Source organism: Motacilla alba, chromosome 25 (assembly GCF_015832195.1).
Source record: "Motacilla alba alba isolate MOTALB_02 chromosome 25, Motacilla_alba_V1.0_pri, whole genome shotgun sequence".
Lineage (NCBI taxonomy): Eukaryota > Metazoa > Chordata > Aves > Passeriformes > Motacillidae > Motacilla > Motacilla alba.
Window position 1 is genome coordinate 2,293,390 of NC_052040.1, and position 15,402 is coordinate 2,308,791.

The 15,402-nt window shown below is 58.4% G+C and overlaps 3 protein-coding genes across 8 annotated transcripts; 2 read left to right on the forward strand and 1 right to left on the reverse strand.

Moving 5' to 3' along the window:
* Positions 1-79: 79 nt before the first annotated feature.
* On the forward strand, positions 80-3,591 carry DEDD (death effector domain containing). Its single transcript, XM_038161728.1, has 4 exons — positions 80-185; positions 994-1,101; positions 1,513-1,659; positions 2,654-3,591. Exons 1-4 carry the CDS (start codon positions 80-82, stop codon positions 3,028-3,030), a joined length of 738 nt encoding a protein of 245 aa, XP_038017656.1. The 3' UTR covers positions 3,031-3,591.
* A 634-nt stretch (positions 3,592-4,225) lies between these two features.
* NIT1 (nitrilase 1) lies at positions 4,226-9,778 on the reverse strand. 6 transcript variants are annotated; one of them, XM_038162045.1, is made up of 7 exons: positions 9,773-9,778; positions 9,222-9,323; positions 8,105-8,374; positions 7,375-7,478; positions 6,679-6,812; positions 5,860-5,985; positions 4,226-5,397 (listed from the first exon to the last, which is right to left on the reverse strand). In XM_038162045.1, exons 3-7 carry the CDS (start codon positions 8,362-8,364, stop codon positions 5,128-5,130), a joined length of 894 nt encoding a protein of 297 aa, XP_038017973.1. In that variant the 5' UTR covers positions 8,365-8,374; positions 9,222-9,323; positions 9,773-9,778; the 3' UTR covers positions 4,226-5,127. The 6 variants fall into 6 exon arrangements, with proteins under 6 accessions (XP_038017973.1, XP_038017972.1, XP_038017971.1 ...); XM_038162044.1 differs by lacking the exon at positions 9,773-9,778 and adding an exon at positions 9,741-9,753; XM_038162043.1 differs by lacking the exon at positions 9,773-9,778 and adding an exon at positions 9,688-9,729.
* Positions 9,779-9,785: 7 nt separating this feature from the next.
* On the forward strand, positions 9,786-15,287 carry PFDN2 (prefoldin subunit 2). Its single transcript, XM_038162049.1, has 4 exons — positions 9,786-9,891; positions 11,316-11,404; positions 12,248-12,371; positions 15,043-15,287. The coding sequence occupies exons 1-4, from the start codon at positions 9,829-9,831 to the stop codon at positions 15,214-15,216; spliced, it is 450 nt and encodes a 149-aa protein (XP_038017977.1). The 5' UTR covers positions 9,786-9,828; the 3' UTR covers positions 15,217-15,287.
* The last annotated feature ends 115 nt before the right edge of the window (positions 15,288-15,402 follow it).

Here is a 15,402-nt window from a genome sequence, read left to right on the forward strand (position 1 = left end):
ATCACCCGCCACGACCTGCTGCCCTACGTCAGCCTCAAGAGAAGGCGCCCCGGTGAGTGCTGGCGCGATAAGTCGCGATATGTCGCGATATGTCGCGATATATGGGGTGCTGTCAGGGTATTGGGGTGACATCATCACCCGCCATGACCTGCTGCCCTACGTCAGCCTCAAGAGGCGGCGCCCCGGTGAGTGCCTGGCGCGGTATGTCGCGATATACGGGGTCGTTGTCACGATATATGGAGCGATATTAGGGTATTGGGGTGACATCATCACCTGCCACAACTTGCTGTCCCATGTCAGCTCAAGAGCTGGCGCCCCGGTGAGTGCCCATCGCGGTACATTGTGATATACGGGGTCACTGTCACGATATATCGCGATATACAGGGTCATTGTTGTGATATACGGGGTGATAGGAAGGGCTGGGGTCACGTCGTTGCCTGCCATGAGCTGCTGCCCCACGTCAGCCTCAAGAGACGGCGCCCCGGTGAGTGCCCGGCGCGACATGTCGCGATATAAGGGGTCGCCGTAGTGATCTAGGGGTGATATCGGGGTACTGGGGTCGCACCATCTTCCGCCACCCGCTGCTGCCCAACGTCGGCCTCAAACGGTGGCACCAGGTGAGCGCCTGTCGCGATATATCGTGATATACGGGGTCACTGTCACGGTGTATGGGGGTACTGTCATCATCTGCCATTCCTGTGCCGTCCTGGTGCCATCCCGGTGCTATCCTTGATGTCCTGGTGACATTCCTGTGACATTCCCGTGCCATCCTTCATGTCCTGGTGCCATTCCTGTGACATTCCCGTGACATGGTGGTGACATCCTTGATGTCCTGGTGACATTCCTGTGCCATTCCTGTGCCATTCCCATGCCATCCTGGTGCTCTCCTTGATGTCCTGGTGCCATGCCTGTGACATTTCCGTGCCATTCCTGTGCCATCCCGGTGTCATCCTCGATGTCCTGGTGCCATCCCTGTGCCATTCCCGTTCCCAGTGTGCCCGGACCTGGTGGACAAGTACCTGGAGGAGACGTCCATCCGCTATGTCACCCCCCGCGCGCCCGGGGGGACCCCGCCCGGCCTCGGCCACCCCCACAAATCAGGTACGGACCTCATTCGGGGTCATTGTCACCCCCGTTTGGGATCATCGTCACCCTCTGGGGTCACCATCCCTTTTGGGGTCATTGTCCCCTCCATTTGGAATCACTGTCCCCTTTTGGGATCATTGGCACCCCCTCCTTTGGGGTCATCACTCCCATTTGGGGTCAACACCCCCAAAGTTCCTGACCCTGGAACCTCACAGGGTTTGGGGGACTGTGCCAGATCTGATGGATGGATTTGGGGTTCCCTGGATGGATTTGGGGTCTCTGGGGTTGGATTTGGGGTCACTGAGCCCATTTTTCCCTGTGTCCCAGTGCCTGGCCCCCGGGATGGGGTTTGGGGTTCCCTGGATGGGTTTGGGGTCTCTGGGGTTGGATTTGGGGTCGCTGAGCCCGTTTCCCCCCGTGTCCCAGTGCCTGCCCCCCACCCGTCCCTGTGCTGCCCCCCGGGGGGGCCCCAGCTGGGCCCGAAGCGCCCGGGCCGGGCCCGGAGCCTCCTCGGGAGCCAACGGAAACGCAGGAAGTCAGCGACGCCCGACCCCAAGGAGAAACAGACCTGCGGTGAGAGGGGGTTTGGGATCGGGACTGTGGGATTGGGATCCCTAAAGAGAAACAGACCTGCGGTGAGAGGGGGTTTGGGATCGGGGTCCCTAAAGAGAAACAGACCTGCGGTGAGAGGGGGTTTGGGATCGGGATCCCTAAAGAGAAACAGACCTGCGGTGAGAGGGGGTTTGGGATCGGGACTGTGGGATTGGGATCCCTAAAGAGAAACAGACCTGCGGTGAGAGGGGGTTTGGGATCGGGATCCCTAAAGAGAAACAGACCTGCAGTAAACAGAGATTTGGGTTTGGGAATACAGGATTTGGATTGGGATCCCCAATGCGTGTGACATCCCAAGACTGGGAAAATTTCCCAAATTTCCCGCAATCCCAAACCCCCTAAACCCCACATTCCCCCAGTCTCAAACCCCCCGTTTCCCCCAATCCCAAACCCCCTGTTTCCCCAATCCCAAACCCTACATTCCCCCAATCCCAAACCCCCTAAACCCCACATTCCCCCAATCCCAAACCCCAAATTCCCCCAATCCCAAACCCCCTAAACCCCACATCCCCCAATCCCAAACCCCACATCCCCCAATCCCAAACCCCACATTCCCCCAATCCCAAACCCCGTTTCCCCAATCCCAAACCCCCTAAACCCCACATTCCCCCAATCCCAAACCCCACATTCCCCAATCCCAAACCCCCCATTCCCCCAATCCCAAACCCCACATCCCCCAATCCCAAACCCCACATCCCCCAATCCCAAACCCCCAAAACCCCTAATCCCAAACCCCACATCCCCCCAATCCCAAACCCCACATTCCCCCAATCCCAAACCCCGTTTCCCCAATCCCAAACCCCCTAAACCCCACATCCCCCCAATCCCAAACCCCACATTCCCCCAATCCCAAACCCCCTAAACCCCACATCCCCCAATCCCAAACCCCACATCCCCCAATCCCAAACCCCGTTTCCCCAGTCCCAGCCCCTGAAGCCCGTCTCCCCCGCCGCAGACATCCGCCTGCGCGTGCGCGCCGAGTACTGCCAGCACGACTCCGCCCTGCACGGCAACGTCTTCTCCAACAAGCAGGACCCTCTGGAGCGCCAGTTCGAGCGCTTCAACCAGGCCAACACCATCCTGAAATCCCGGGATTTGGGCTCCATCATCTGCGACATCAAATTCTCGGAGCTCACCTACCTCGACGCCTTCTGGCGGGATTACATCAACGGCTCCCTCCTGGAGGCCCTCAAGGGCGTCTTCATCACGGACTCGCTCAAACAGGCCGTGGGCCACGAGGCCATCAAGCTGCTGGTCAACGTGGACGAGGAGGATTACGAGCTGGGCCGCCAGAAACTCCTCAGGAACTTGATGCTCCACACGGCTCCCTGAGGGATCCACCGCCGCTCTTTGGGGTTTTGGTTTTTTTTTTTTTGGGATTTTCTGGTTTTTTCCCCCCCGATTCTTCCGCGGAGGTCCCCGCGCGGAGCCCGCTCACGGATTTGGGGAGGGTCGGAGGTGTGGGGGATTCCGGGATTCGGCGCTTTTTGGGGTTCCTGATGGGTTCTCCTTGTGTTTTCCGTGGGGTTTCCCTCCTGTTTTTTCTTTTGTATCCATTAAAAATGGTGATGAAAAGGCAGAAATCCCACTGGTGCAGCACGCTGGGATTTGGGGGTGCGGAATATTCCAGAATTTCCCTGTCAATTCCTCCTTCTCCTTGTGTTTTCCATGTTTTCTCCCTATTTTCTTTTCTTTTTTATCCATTAAAAATGGCAAGAAAAAGGCAACACCCCCACGGGTGGAACACACTGGGATTTGGGGATTGGGGGCGTGGAATATTCCAGAATTCCTCACTTTTCCCTGTCAATTTCCTCTTCTCCCTGTGTTTTCCATGTTTTCTCCCTATTTTCTTTTCTTTTTTATCCATTAAAAATGGTGATGAAAGGGCAAAAATCCCACTGGTGCCACACGCTGGGATTTGGGGGTGTGGAATATTCCAGAATTCCTCATTTTTCCCTGTCAATTCCTCCTCCTCTTTGTGTTTTCCATGTTTTCTCCCCATTTTCTTTTCTTTTTTATCCATTAAAAATGGCAAGAAAAAGGCAACACCCCCACGGGTGGAACACACTGGGATTTGGGGATTGGGGGCGTGGAATATTCCAGAATTCCTCACTCTTTTCTTGTCAAACTCCTCCTTTTCTTTGTGTTTTCCATGTTTTTTCCCCGATTTCTGTTCTTTTTTTATCCATTAAAAACAGCAGCAGGAAGTCAAAAATCCCGTTGGTGCAGCCAAGAGTTGGGGATTTGAGGTGTGGGAAGCATCGGAAAGGTGGAATGTTCCAGAATTCCTCGTTTTCCTTGGCAAATTCCTCCTCCTCGTGTTTTCCTTGGTTTTTTTTTTCTCTTTTGTATCCATTAAAAACGGCCAAAAAAAGGGTAAAAAAATCTCGTTTCAAGAACCTGAGGGCCACGCTGGGATTTGGGGATTGCAGGTGTGGAACATTCCAGAATTCCTCGTTTTCCTGGACAAATTCCTCCTTGTGTTTTCCATGATTTTGCCCATTTTCCCCTCTTTTATACCCATTAAAAACAACAACGAAAACCAAATGGCAATTTCCCCCAAAATTCCCATTTTCCTCCCCAAAATCCCTGGTTTTCCCCCAAAAAATTCCCATTTTCCCCCAAAACCCGACAGGGATGGAGTTTTTTTCCCGTTTTCCTTGTTTTTTCCCCCATTCCCACCCAGCACTTGGGGGGTTCAGGGTTGTCCCCAATCCCATCCCAAAGTTCCTCCACGCTTTGGGGTCATTTCCTGGGATTTTGATATTTTTCAAATTTTAATAGAAAGAAATTCCTCCCCCTCCAGAAGCCCTAAAAAAAGGGGGAACCCCCCAAAAAGCAGAAATCCCTTTTGGGGACAAAAGTGCTGATTCAGGGCAAATTTGGGCTGATTTGGGGCAGATTTGGGGGTGAATTGGGGCAGATTTGGGGGTGAATTTATGCAGATTTTGGGGTGAATTTGGCCAGATTTGGGGTTGAATTGATGCAGATTTTGGGGTGAATTTGGCCAGATTTGGGGCTGATTTTGGGGTAGATTTAGGGGTGAATTGATGCAGATTTGGGGCTGATTTGGGGGAAGATTTTGGGCTGAATTTATGCAGATTTGGGGCTGATTTAGGGCTGAGTTGATGGAGATTTGGGGCTGATTGGGACCCCCCAAACAGAAAGGGGGGACACATTGACACATTGTGCCATTCCATTTTGGGGACAAAAAAGGCAGATTGGGGCTGATTTAGGGCTGAATTTGTTGCAGATTTGGGGGAATATTTGGGGCTGAATTAATGCAGATTTGGGACTGATTTGGAGCTGAATTGCTGCAGGTTTGGGACCCCCCAAAGAAAAGGGGGACACGTCGTGCCATCCCGTTCTGGGGACAGCGAAGCAAACCCGCTGCCAGTTCCCATCGGATCTGGCCCCGCTGTGGCGCCGTCACGTCCCCGGTGTCCCCGGCAGAGTCCCGTAGATGTCCCCACGGCGGTGGCCGTGCACGGGCAGGTCCCTGCGCACCTGCTCCAGGTAGGCCAGGTCGAGCTGGGCCAGGCACAGCCCCGGCCCCTCGTGGCACTGGGCCACCACGGCGCCCCAGGGGTCGGCCACCAGCGAGTGGCCGAAGGACGCGCGGCTGGCGTTGTGCCGGCCGGTCTGAGCCGCGGCCACCACGTAGCACTGGCACTCGATGGCACGGGCACGCAGCAGCACCTGAGGGGACAATGGTGTCACCCAGGGGACGTGGGGGGCGCGCAGCAGCACCTGAGGGGACAGCGCTGTCACCCAGGGGACATGGGGGGCACGCAGCAGCACCTGAGGGGACAGCGCTGTCACCCAGGGGACATGGGGGGCATGGGCACACAGCAGCACCTGAGAGGACAGTGCTGTCACTGGGAAGGGACAGGGGTGTCACCCAGGGGACAGAACCAGGGGACATGGGAGACAATCATTTGCACAGGCACCCCAACCCTCTCATGAGTGTCCCCACCCGCCTCCTAGGGTGTCCCCAAGCCCCCCATCAGTGTCCCCACTCCCCCTGGGGTGTCCTCAACCCCCCCCATGGGTGTCCCCAGCCTCCACGGGATGTCCCCAAGCCCCCATGGGTGTCCCCAGCCCCCACAGTCGCCCCAGCCCCCACAGTGTCCCCAATCACCCCCATGGGTGTCCCCTCACCTCCCAGTGCGCGGCTCCGGTGGGCACGGTGAAGGCCGAGGGGAAGGTCAGGATCTGGGCACCGGCCCCGCGCAGGGCCTGGGCCAGCTCCGGGAAACGCAGGTCATAGCACACGGCCAGCCCCAGCTGAGGGGACAGTGGGGACACCCTGAGCATGGGGCCAGCTCTGGGAAATGCAGGTCATAGCACACGGCCAGCCCCAGCTGAGGGGACATTGGGGACATTGGGGACACCCTGAGCACGGGACCAGCCCCGGGAAACGCAGGTCATAGCACACGGCCAGCCCCAGCTGAGGGGACATTGGGGACACCCTGAGCATGGGGCCAGCTCCGGGAAACGCAGGTCATAGCACACGGCCAGCCCCAGCTGAGGGGACATTGGGGACATTGGGGACACCCTGAGCATGGGGCCAGCTCCGGGAAACGCAGGTCATAGCACACGGCCAGCCCCAGCTGGGGGGACACGTGAGGGGACATTGGGGACAGCTGGGGACAGCCCTGGGACACGCTGGGCATGGGGTCAGGGCAGGGCCAGCTCTGGAAGCACAGGCAGAGCACACGTCCTCCAGCTGGGAGGGATGTGGGGCTCAGCGAGGGCAGGGGACACCCTGGGGACATGCAGGGACACCCAGGGACACTGGGTGACACCCTGGGCACTGTGGGTTTAGGGTTGGGTTTAGGATTAGGGCAGGGCCAGCTGCGGGTACCACAGGCTGTGACACACGGCCAGGCCCGGCTTCTTCTGGGAATACCGGGATCAGTGGAGGCAGGGGACACGTGGGGACACGTGGGGACAGCAGGGGACATGGCAGGGCCGTACCTTGCCCACGGGGGTGTCGACGGGGGGCAGCAGCTCCCGGCCGGGGTTGGTGAAGGAGCTCTCGCACAGCGCCGGCGCCCCCGGCAGCGCCGCGTCAAACAGGTGCAGCTTGCGGTACGCGGCCACCAGCGCGCCTGGGGACAGCCACCGCGGGGTTGGGGACAGCGGGGACAGCCACCACAGGGGCTGGGGACAGTGGGGACAGACACCACCAGGGGCTGGGGACAGCGGGGACAGCCGGGGATTGGGAATGGTGCAGGTATGTGGCCACCAGCATGCCTGGGGACAGCCACCGCGGGGTTGGGGACAGCCACCACCAGGGGTTGGGGACAGTGGGGACAGCCGGGGATTGGGAATGGTGCAGGTATGCGGCCACCAGCACACGTGGGGACAGCCACCGCTGGGTTGGGGACAGCGGGGACAGACACCACCAGGGGCTGGGGATAGCGGGGACAGCCACCACAGGGACAGGGGACGGTGGGGACAGCCACAGGGCATTGGGGACAGCCAGGGGGCGGGAATGGTGCAGGTAGGCGGCCACCAGCGTGCTTGGGGACAGCCAGAGGGGACGGTGGGGACATGTGGGGACACAGGGACATCCAAGGGTTGGGAATGTCAGTGACATGGGGACTGGGGATCTGGGGGACACAGGGGTGGCCCAGGGGTGGCCCGGGGCTCAGGAAGGCCGTGTCCCACCCGAGCTGTCCAGCAGCAGGTGGCTGTTGTAGATCCGCCCGGTGCTGTCCCAGTCCGGGCCACGCTCGTGGAAGCCCCCGAGGGAGAGCCACACGTCACACTCCCTGGGGACACAGAGGGACACTCCCTGGGGACACAGAGTGACATCCCCTGGGGACAGGGTGACAGGGGCTGGGGACACAGAGTGACAGGGCTGGGGACAGGGTGACACTCCCTGGGGACACAGAGTGACATCCCCTGGGGACAGGGTGACAGGGGCTGGGGACACGGAGTGACATTCCCTGGGGACAAAGAGTGACGGGGCTGGGGACAGGGTGACAGGGGCTGGGGACACAGAGTGACATCCCCTGGGGACAGGGTGACACTGCCTGGGGACACAGAGTAACAGGAGCTGGGGACAGAGTGACAGGGCCTGGGGACACAGAGTGACATCCCCTAGGGACACACAGTGACATTCCCTGGGGACACACGGTGACACTTCTGGGGACACATGGTCACTCACATTCCCTGAGAACGCACAGTGCCATCCCCTGGGGACACAGAGTGACAGGGCTGGGGACACAGAGTGCCATCCCCTGGGGACACAGAGTGACAGGGCTGGGGACACAGAGTGCCATCCCCTGGGGACACAGAGTGACAGGGCTGGGGACACAGAGTGCCATCCCCTAGGGACACAGAGTGACAGGGCTGGGGACACAGTGCCATTCCTGGGGACGCCCCGGTGCCGTACCTGGCCAGCTGGCGGTAGCGTCCCACGATGTCCCCGTGCAGCGGCTCTGCCAGCGCCAGGCTGTGCTGGGGACTGTCCCCGATGAAGTCGAAGCCCTCGGGCAGGAACACGGCCCGGGCCCCCGCGGCCGCCGCGCGCCGCACCAGCGCCGAGCACTGCCGCCAGTTGTGCTCCTTGTCCCCCGTGCTTGTCACCTGGGCCACCGCCACCAGCCCGCCCGGGGGGCCGGGGGACACCGAGGGGTCTGGGGGCGCTGCCATGGCCGCGGGGCTGCGGGGAGGGGACACCGTGAGGGACAGGGGGACACCGATGGGCCTGGGGACACCACGAGCTCTGGGAACGCTGCCGTGGCTGCAGAGAGGGGACACAGAGGGACAGGGGGACACTGAGGGGTCTGGGGACGCTGCCATGGCCGCGGGGCTGTGGGGAGGGGACAACGTGAGGGACAGGGGGACACCGTGGGCTCTGGGGACACTGAGGGGTCTGGGGGCGCTGCCATGGCTGCGGGGCTGCGGGGAGGGGACAACGTGAGGGACTCGGAGGGACAGGGGGACACTGCCATAGCTGGGGGACACCAAGGGGACCTCAGAGGGACAGGGGGACACCAACGGGCCTGAGGACACCGCCATGGCTGCAGGGAGGGGACACTGAAGGGACCTTACAGTGACAGGAGGACACCGCCATGGCCATGGGGCTGTAGGGAGGGGACACCCTGAGGGACTCGGAGGGACAAGGGGACACTGCCATGGCTGCATGGACGGGACACTGAGGGGACGTCACTGAGACTGGGGACATCACCGTGGCCAGGCCAGTGCAGGGTGGGGACACCGAGGGCACCTCATGGGGACTGGGGTCACCCCACGGGACACCTCAAAGTGATTGGGGTCACCCCACAGGCCACCCCTTTGGGGACAGGGACACCCCCAGGTGACCCCATGGGGAGCAAGGTCACACTTGAGCCCCCCCACACACACCTGGGGTCACCCCCAGGGTCACCCTCAGCCCCCCTGGAGGCTTTTGGGGTTCCCAAGGGGTTTCTGGGGTGCCCCTGGCGTTTCTGGGGGTCTCCACAGGGGTTTTTGGGGTCTCTTTGGGGTTTTTGGGGTCCCCCCAGTACCTGCCCGCCGCGCTGGAGCTCTGGGGGGCTCTCGAGGCTCTCGGGGGGCAGCACAGCAGGGCCCGGGGGGCCACCCTCAGCCTGGGGAGGGGACACCCCAAACTGGGGAGGGGTCACACGGCTGGGAACTGCCCCAAGCACCCCCAAAATGTCCCAAGTGTGACCCCAAACTGCCCCCTGACCCCCCCCAAATGTCCTCAGCTGCCCCAATTTTGATTGCAAAGTACCCCAGTCCCCCCAAAACTGCTCCCAGCACCCCCAAACTGCCCCAAACACCCCCAAAACTACCCCAGACCCCCTCAAACTGCTCCAAACACCCTCAAAACTACCCCAGATCCCCCCAAACTGCCCCAATTCGGACCCCAAACTACCCCCCACCTATCCCCAGCCCCCCAAATGCCCAAATCCCCACCCCAAACCCCCTTTTCCTCCCGCTTTTGCCCCGTTTCCCGCCCCGTTCCCGCACATTCCCCGCCGGCGGCTGCGCGGCCAAAGTCCCCCCTCAGGCGCTGCCCTCACCCAAGATGGCGGCGCCGACGCCTCACCCGGACCCAAGATGGCGGCCGGAAGTGACGCGAGAGGAAAGGGCGGAGCCGCGCGGGCCGTGATGGCGGAGCCGGGGAAGGGGCGAGGGGCGGCCCCGGCGGGGAAGGGGCTGAGCGCAGAGCAGGTCCGGGGGCACCGGGAACCGGGCAGGGGGCCCCGGGAGATGGGGGGGGGGGGGGGGCACGGGAGTGAGGGGGGCGGCGGGGGGAAGCGGAGGGGGGATGGGCCTGGCCGTGAGGGGAAGGGGGGGGGGGGTCTCTGATAATGAGTGAGGGTCCCTGATAATGAGTGAGGGTCTCTGATAATGGGGAGGGGTCTCTGATAATGAGTGAGGGTCCCTGATAATGAGTGAGGGTCTCTGATAATGGGGAGGGGTCTCTGATAATGAGTGAGGGTCCCTGATAATGAGTGAGGGTCTCTGATAATGGGGAGGGGTCTCTGATAATGAGTGAGGGTCCCTGATAATGAGTGAGGGTCTCTGATAATGGGGAGGGGTCTCTGATAATGAGTGAGGGTCTCTGATAATGAGTGAGGGTCCCTGATAATGAGTGAGGGTCTCTGATAATGGGGAGGGGTCTCTGATAATGAGTGAGGGTCCCTGATAATGAGTGAGGGTCTCTGATAATGGGGAGGGGTCTCTAATAATGAATGAGGGTCCCTGATAATGAGTGAGGGTCTCTGATAATGAGTGAGGGTCCCTGATAATGAGTGAGGGTCTCTGATAGTGGGGAGGGGTCCCTGATAACGGGAAAGGATTGCTGATAGGGAGGAGGGGTCTCTGATAATGGGGAGGGGTCTCTGATAAAGGGGGGCTCTGCTGTGGGCTTGGGGGGTTCCCTCTTACCCCGGGGGGCTCCTAATCCCAGGGGTTTATCCCGTTCCCAGTTCCCCAGTCCCAGTTTATCCCAATCCTGGCTTTTCCCAGTTTTTCTCATTCTCAGTCCCTCCCAGTCCATTCCCAGTCCGTCTCTAGTCGATCCCAGTAGATTCCCTGTCCCATTCCCAGTCCCATCCCAGTCCCCTCCCAGTTAACCCAGTTCCCCTCCCAGCGCCCCCAGTCCCTCCCAGCGGCTCCCAGTTAACCAAATTCCCATCCCAGTCCATCCCAGTTCCCTTCTAGTCCCTCCCAGACCGTTCCTAGTCCCATCCCAGTCCCTCCCACTCTATTCTAGTCCTATCCCAGTCCTACCTCAGTGCCCCCAGTCCCCCCCCAGTCCATCCCAGTGGCTCCCAGCTAACCCAGTTCCCCCTCCCAGTGCTCCCAGTCTCCCCCAGTTCCCGTCACAGTGCTCCCAGTTCCCCCCCAGTTCCCATCCCAGTCCCCCAGCCCGTGTCACAGCCGTGTCCCCGCAGGTGGTGTCCCGCTTTAACCGCCTGCGGCAGGACCAGCCCCTCCCAGTGCTCCCAGTGCTCCCAGTTCCCCATCCCAGTGCTCCCAGTCCCATCCCAGTGCTCCCAGTTCCCCATCCCAGTGCTCCCAGTCCCATCCCAGTTCCCCCCCAGTTCCCATCCCGGTCCCCAGCCCGTGTCACAGCCGTGTCCCCGCAGGTGGTGTCCCGCTTTAACCGCCTGCGGCAGGACCAGCGCGGTTTGGCCTCCAAGGCGGCAGAGCTGGAGCTGGAGCTCAACGAGCACACGTGGGCAGGGGGCTTTGGGGTCGGGATTGGGGGGTTTGGGGTCGGGCCTGGGGGGTTTGGGGTCATGATCTAGGGGGATTCGGGGGTTTGGGGTCGGGATTGGGGGGTTCGGGGTCGAGATTGGGGGATTTGGGGTCAGGATTTGGGGTTTGGGGGGTTTGGGGTCAGGATTCGGTGGTTTGGGGTCGAGATTGGGGGTTTGGAGTCAGGATTGGGGGGTTTAGGGTCGGGATTGCCGGGTTTGGGTCGTTTGGGGTCAGGATTGGGTGGTTTGGGGTTGGGATTTGGGGTTTGGGGTCGAGATTGGGGGGTTTGCGGTCGGGATTGGGGGGTTTGGGATTGGTATTGGTCAGGATTTGGGGTTTGGGGGATTTGGGGTCGGGATTGGATGATTTGGGGTCGAGATTGGGGGATTTAGGTTCGGGATTGGGGGGTTTGGGGTCATGATTTTGGGGGCTTTGGGGTCGGGATTGGGGGGGGGTTGGAGTCTGGATTGGGAGTTTGGGGTTGAGATTGGGGTATCTGGGGGGGATTTGGGTTTGGAGATTGGGATTGGGGATTTGAGAGGTTTGGGGCTGGGATTGTGGGGTTTGGGGTCAGGCTTTGGGATTGGGGATCTGGGGGGTTTGGGGTCAGGGTTGGGGACTGGCATTAGGGATTTGGGATCAGGATTTGGGGGGATTCCGGGTTTGGGGATTGGGAGTTTGGGGTCAGGATTTGGAGATGGGGATTGGGCATTTGGGATCGGGATTGGGGTGGGTTTGAGATGGGGACTTGGGGCAGAATTTCGGGTGTATTTGGGGTGCATTTGGGGTGCATTTGGGGTGCTGCCCCCCTGGCCAGGCTGGTGATCGAGACGCTGCGCGAGGTGGATCCCACCCGGAAGTGTTTCCGCATGGTCGGGGGGGTGCTGGTGGAGAGGACGGTCAAGGAGGTGCTGCCCGCCCTGGAGAGCAACAGGGAGCAGGTCTGGGACCCCAAAAACCATTGGGATCTCGTGAAAACCCACTGGGATGGTTCCAAACCCACTGGGATCCCGTAAAAACTCAATGGGATGGCCCCAAACCCACTGGGATCCCGTAAAAACCCACTGGGATCCCGTAAAAACCCACTGGGATCCCGTCCAAACCCATTGGAATCCCGTAGAAACCCACTGGGATGGCCCCAAACCCACTGGGATCCCATAAAAACCCCCTACTGGGATCCCGTAGAAACTCAATGGGATGGCCCTAAACCCTATGGGATCCCGTAAAAACACACTGGGATGGTTCCAAACCCACTGGGATCCTGTAAAAACTCACTGGGATGGTTCCAAACCCACTGGGATCCCGTAAAAACTCAATGGGATGGCCCTAAACCCATTGGGATCCCGTAAAAACACACTGGGAAGCCCAAGATCCCATTGAGATCCCATAAAAACCCAATGGGATAGCCCAAAATCACACTGGGATCCCATAAAAATGGAATGGGATGGCCCTAAACCCACTGGGATCCCATAAAAATGGAATGGGATGGCCCTAAACCCACTGGGATCCCACAAAAACCCAACGGGGTATGCCAAAGTCCAATGGGAAAGCCCCAAATCCACTGGGATATCCCAAAAATCCGCTGGGATCCCATAAACATCCAGTGGGGAGCCCAAAAAATCTCCTGGCACCACCCCAAGAAAACTGTCCCGACCTTTTCCCCCCTTTTTTTCTCTCATTTTTCTCTTTTCCCCCCTTTTTTCTATTTTTCCTCCTGTTTTTCCCCCCAGGTCTCCAATCCAACCAAGTCTCTCTCTTTTCCCCCATTTTCCCCCAATTCCCATTTTTCCCCGTTTTCCCCCCCAGATCTCCAATCTAACCGAGTCTCTCTTTTTTTCCCATTTTTCCCATTTCCCCCCAATTCCCATTTTTCCCATTTTCCCCGTTTTTCTCCCCAAATCTCCAATCTAACCGAGTCTCTCTTTTTTTCCCATATTCCCATTTTCCCCCAATTCCCATTTTTCCCATTTTCCCCCAGATCTCCAAGATGATCGAATCTCTCTTTTTTTTCCCATATTCCCATTTTTCCCCCAATCCCCAAATCCCCGTTTTCCCCAGATCTCCAATCTAACCGAGTCTCTCTCTTTTTTTCCCATATTCCCAATTCCCCAATCCCCAAATCCCCGTTTTCCCCCCAAATCTCCAATCTAACCGAGTCTCTCTCTTTTCCCCCAATCCCCCCAATTCCCATTTTTCCCGTTTCCCCCCAGATCTCCAATCTAACCAAGTCTCTCTTTTTTTCCCATATTCCCATTTTCCCCCAATTCCCATTTTCCCCCAGATCTCCAATCTAACCGAGTCTCTCTCTTTTTTCCCATATTCCCATTTTTCCCCCAATTCCCAAATCCCCGTTTCCCCCAGATCTCCAATCTAACCGAGTCTCTCTCTTTTTCCCCAATTCCCAAATCCCCGTTTCCCCCCCAGATCTCCAATCTAACCGAGTCTCTCTCTTTTTTCCCATATTCCCATTTTTCCCCCAATCCCCAAATCCCCATTTCCCCCCAGATCTCCAATCTAACCGAGTCTCTCTTTTTTCCCATATTCCCATTTTCCCCCAATTCCCATTTTTCCCATTTTCCCCCCCAGATCTCCAATCTAACCGAGTCTCTGTCTTTTCCCATATTCCCATTTCCCCCAATTCCCAAATTCCCGTTTTTCCCCCCAGATCTCCAATCTAACCGAGTCTCTCTTTTTTTCCCATATTCCCATTTTTCCCCCAATCCCCAAATCCCCGTTTCCCCCCAGATCTCCAATCTAACCGAGTCTCTCTCTTTTTTCCCATATTCCCATTTTCCCCCAATTCCCATTTTTCCCGTTTTCCCCCCAGATCTCCAATCTAACTGAGTCTCTCTTTTTTTCCCATATTCCCATTTTCCCCCAATTCCCATTTTCCCTGTTTCCCCCCCCAGATCTCCAATCTAACCGAGTCTCTCTCTTTTCCCCCAATCCCCCCAATTCCCATTTTTCCCATTTTTCCCCCAGATCTCCAATCTAACCGAGTCTCTCTTTTTTTCCCATTTTTCCCATTTCCCCCCAATTCCCATTTTTCCCATTTTCCCCGTTTTTCCCCCCCAGATCTCCAATCTAACCGAGTCTCTCTCTTTTTTTCCCATATTCCCATTTTTCCCCCAATCCCTGTTTTCCCCCAGATCTCCAATCTAACCGAGTCTCTCTTTTTTTCCCATATTCCCATTTTTCCCCAATTCCCATTTTTCCCATTTTCCCCGTTTTTCTCCCCAGATCTCCAATCTAACCAAGCCTTTCTCTTTTCCCCCATTCCCCCAATCCCCCCAATTCCCATTTTTCCCATTTTCCCCCAGATCTCCGATCTAACCGAGTCTCTCTCTTTTTTTCCCATATTCCCATTTTTCCCCCAATTCCCATTTTCCCCCAGATCTCCAATCTAACCGAGTCTCTCTCTTTTTTTCCCATATTCCCATTTTCCCCCAATCCCTGTTTTCCCCCAGATCTCCAATCTAACCGAGTCTCTCTCTTTTTTTCCCATATTCCCATTTTTCCCCCAATTCCCATTTTCCCCCAGATCTCCAATCTAACCGAGTCTATCTCTTTTCCCATATTCCCATTTTTCCCCCAATTCCCATTTCCCCCCAGATCTCCAAGCTGATCGAGGCCCTGGCTCAGCAGCTCCAGGCCAAGGGCCGCGAGCTCTCGGAATTCCGGGAACGCCACAACATCCGCCTGGTGGGCGAGGACGACCCCAAATCCGCCCCCCGGGACGGCCCCGAGGGGGGCAAGGGGGGGCCCGGGGGGGTCTTGGTGTCCTGACCCCCCCCCCCCCAAAAAAAATTCCCAGAGGGATTTGGGGGGGTTTGGGGAATAAACGGGAATTTGGGACAGTCTCGGTGTTGGTTTTTGTGGGAAGAGGTTTGGGGGGAGGGGAGGGGGGAATGGGGAGAACCCCAAATGGGGGGGGGTGCCAAGGGGGACCCTAAAAATGGGGGGGTGGGACCC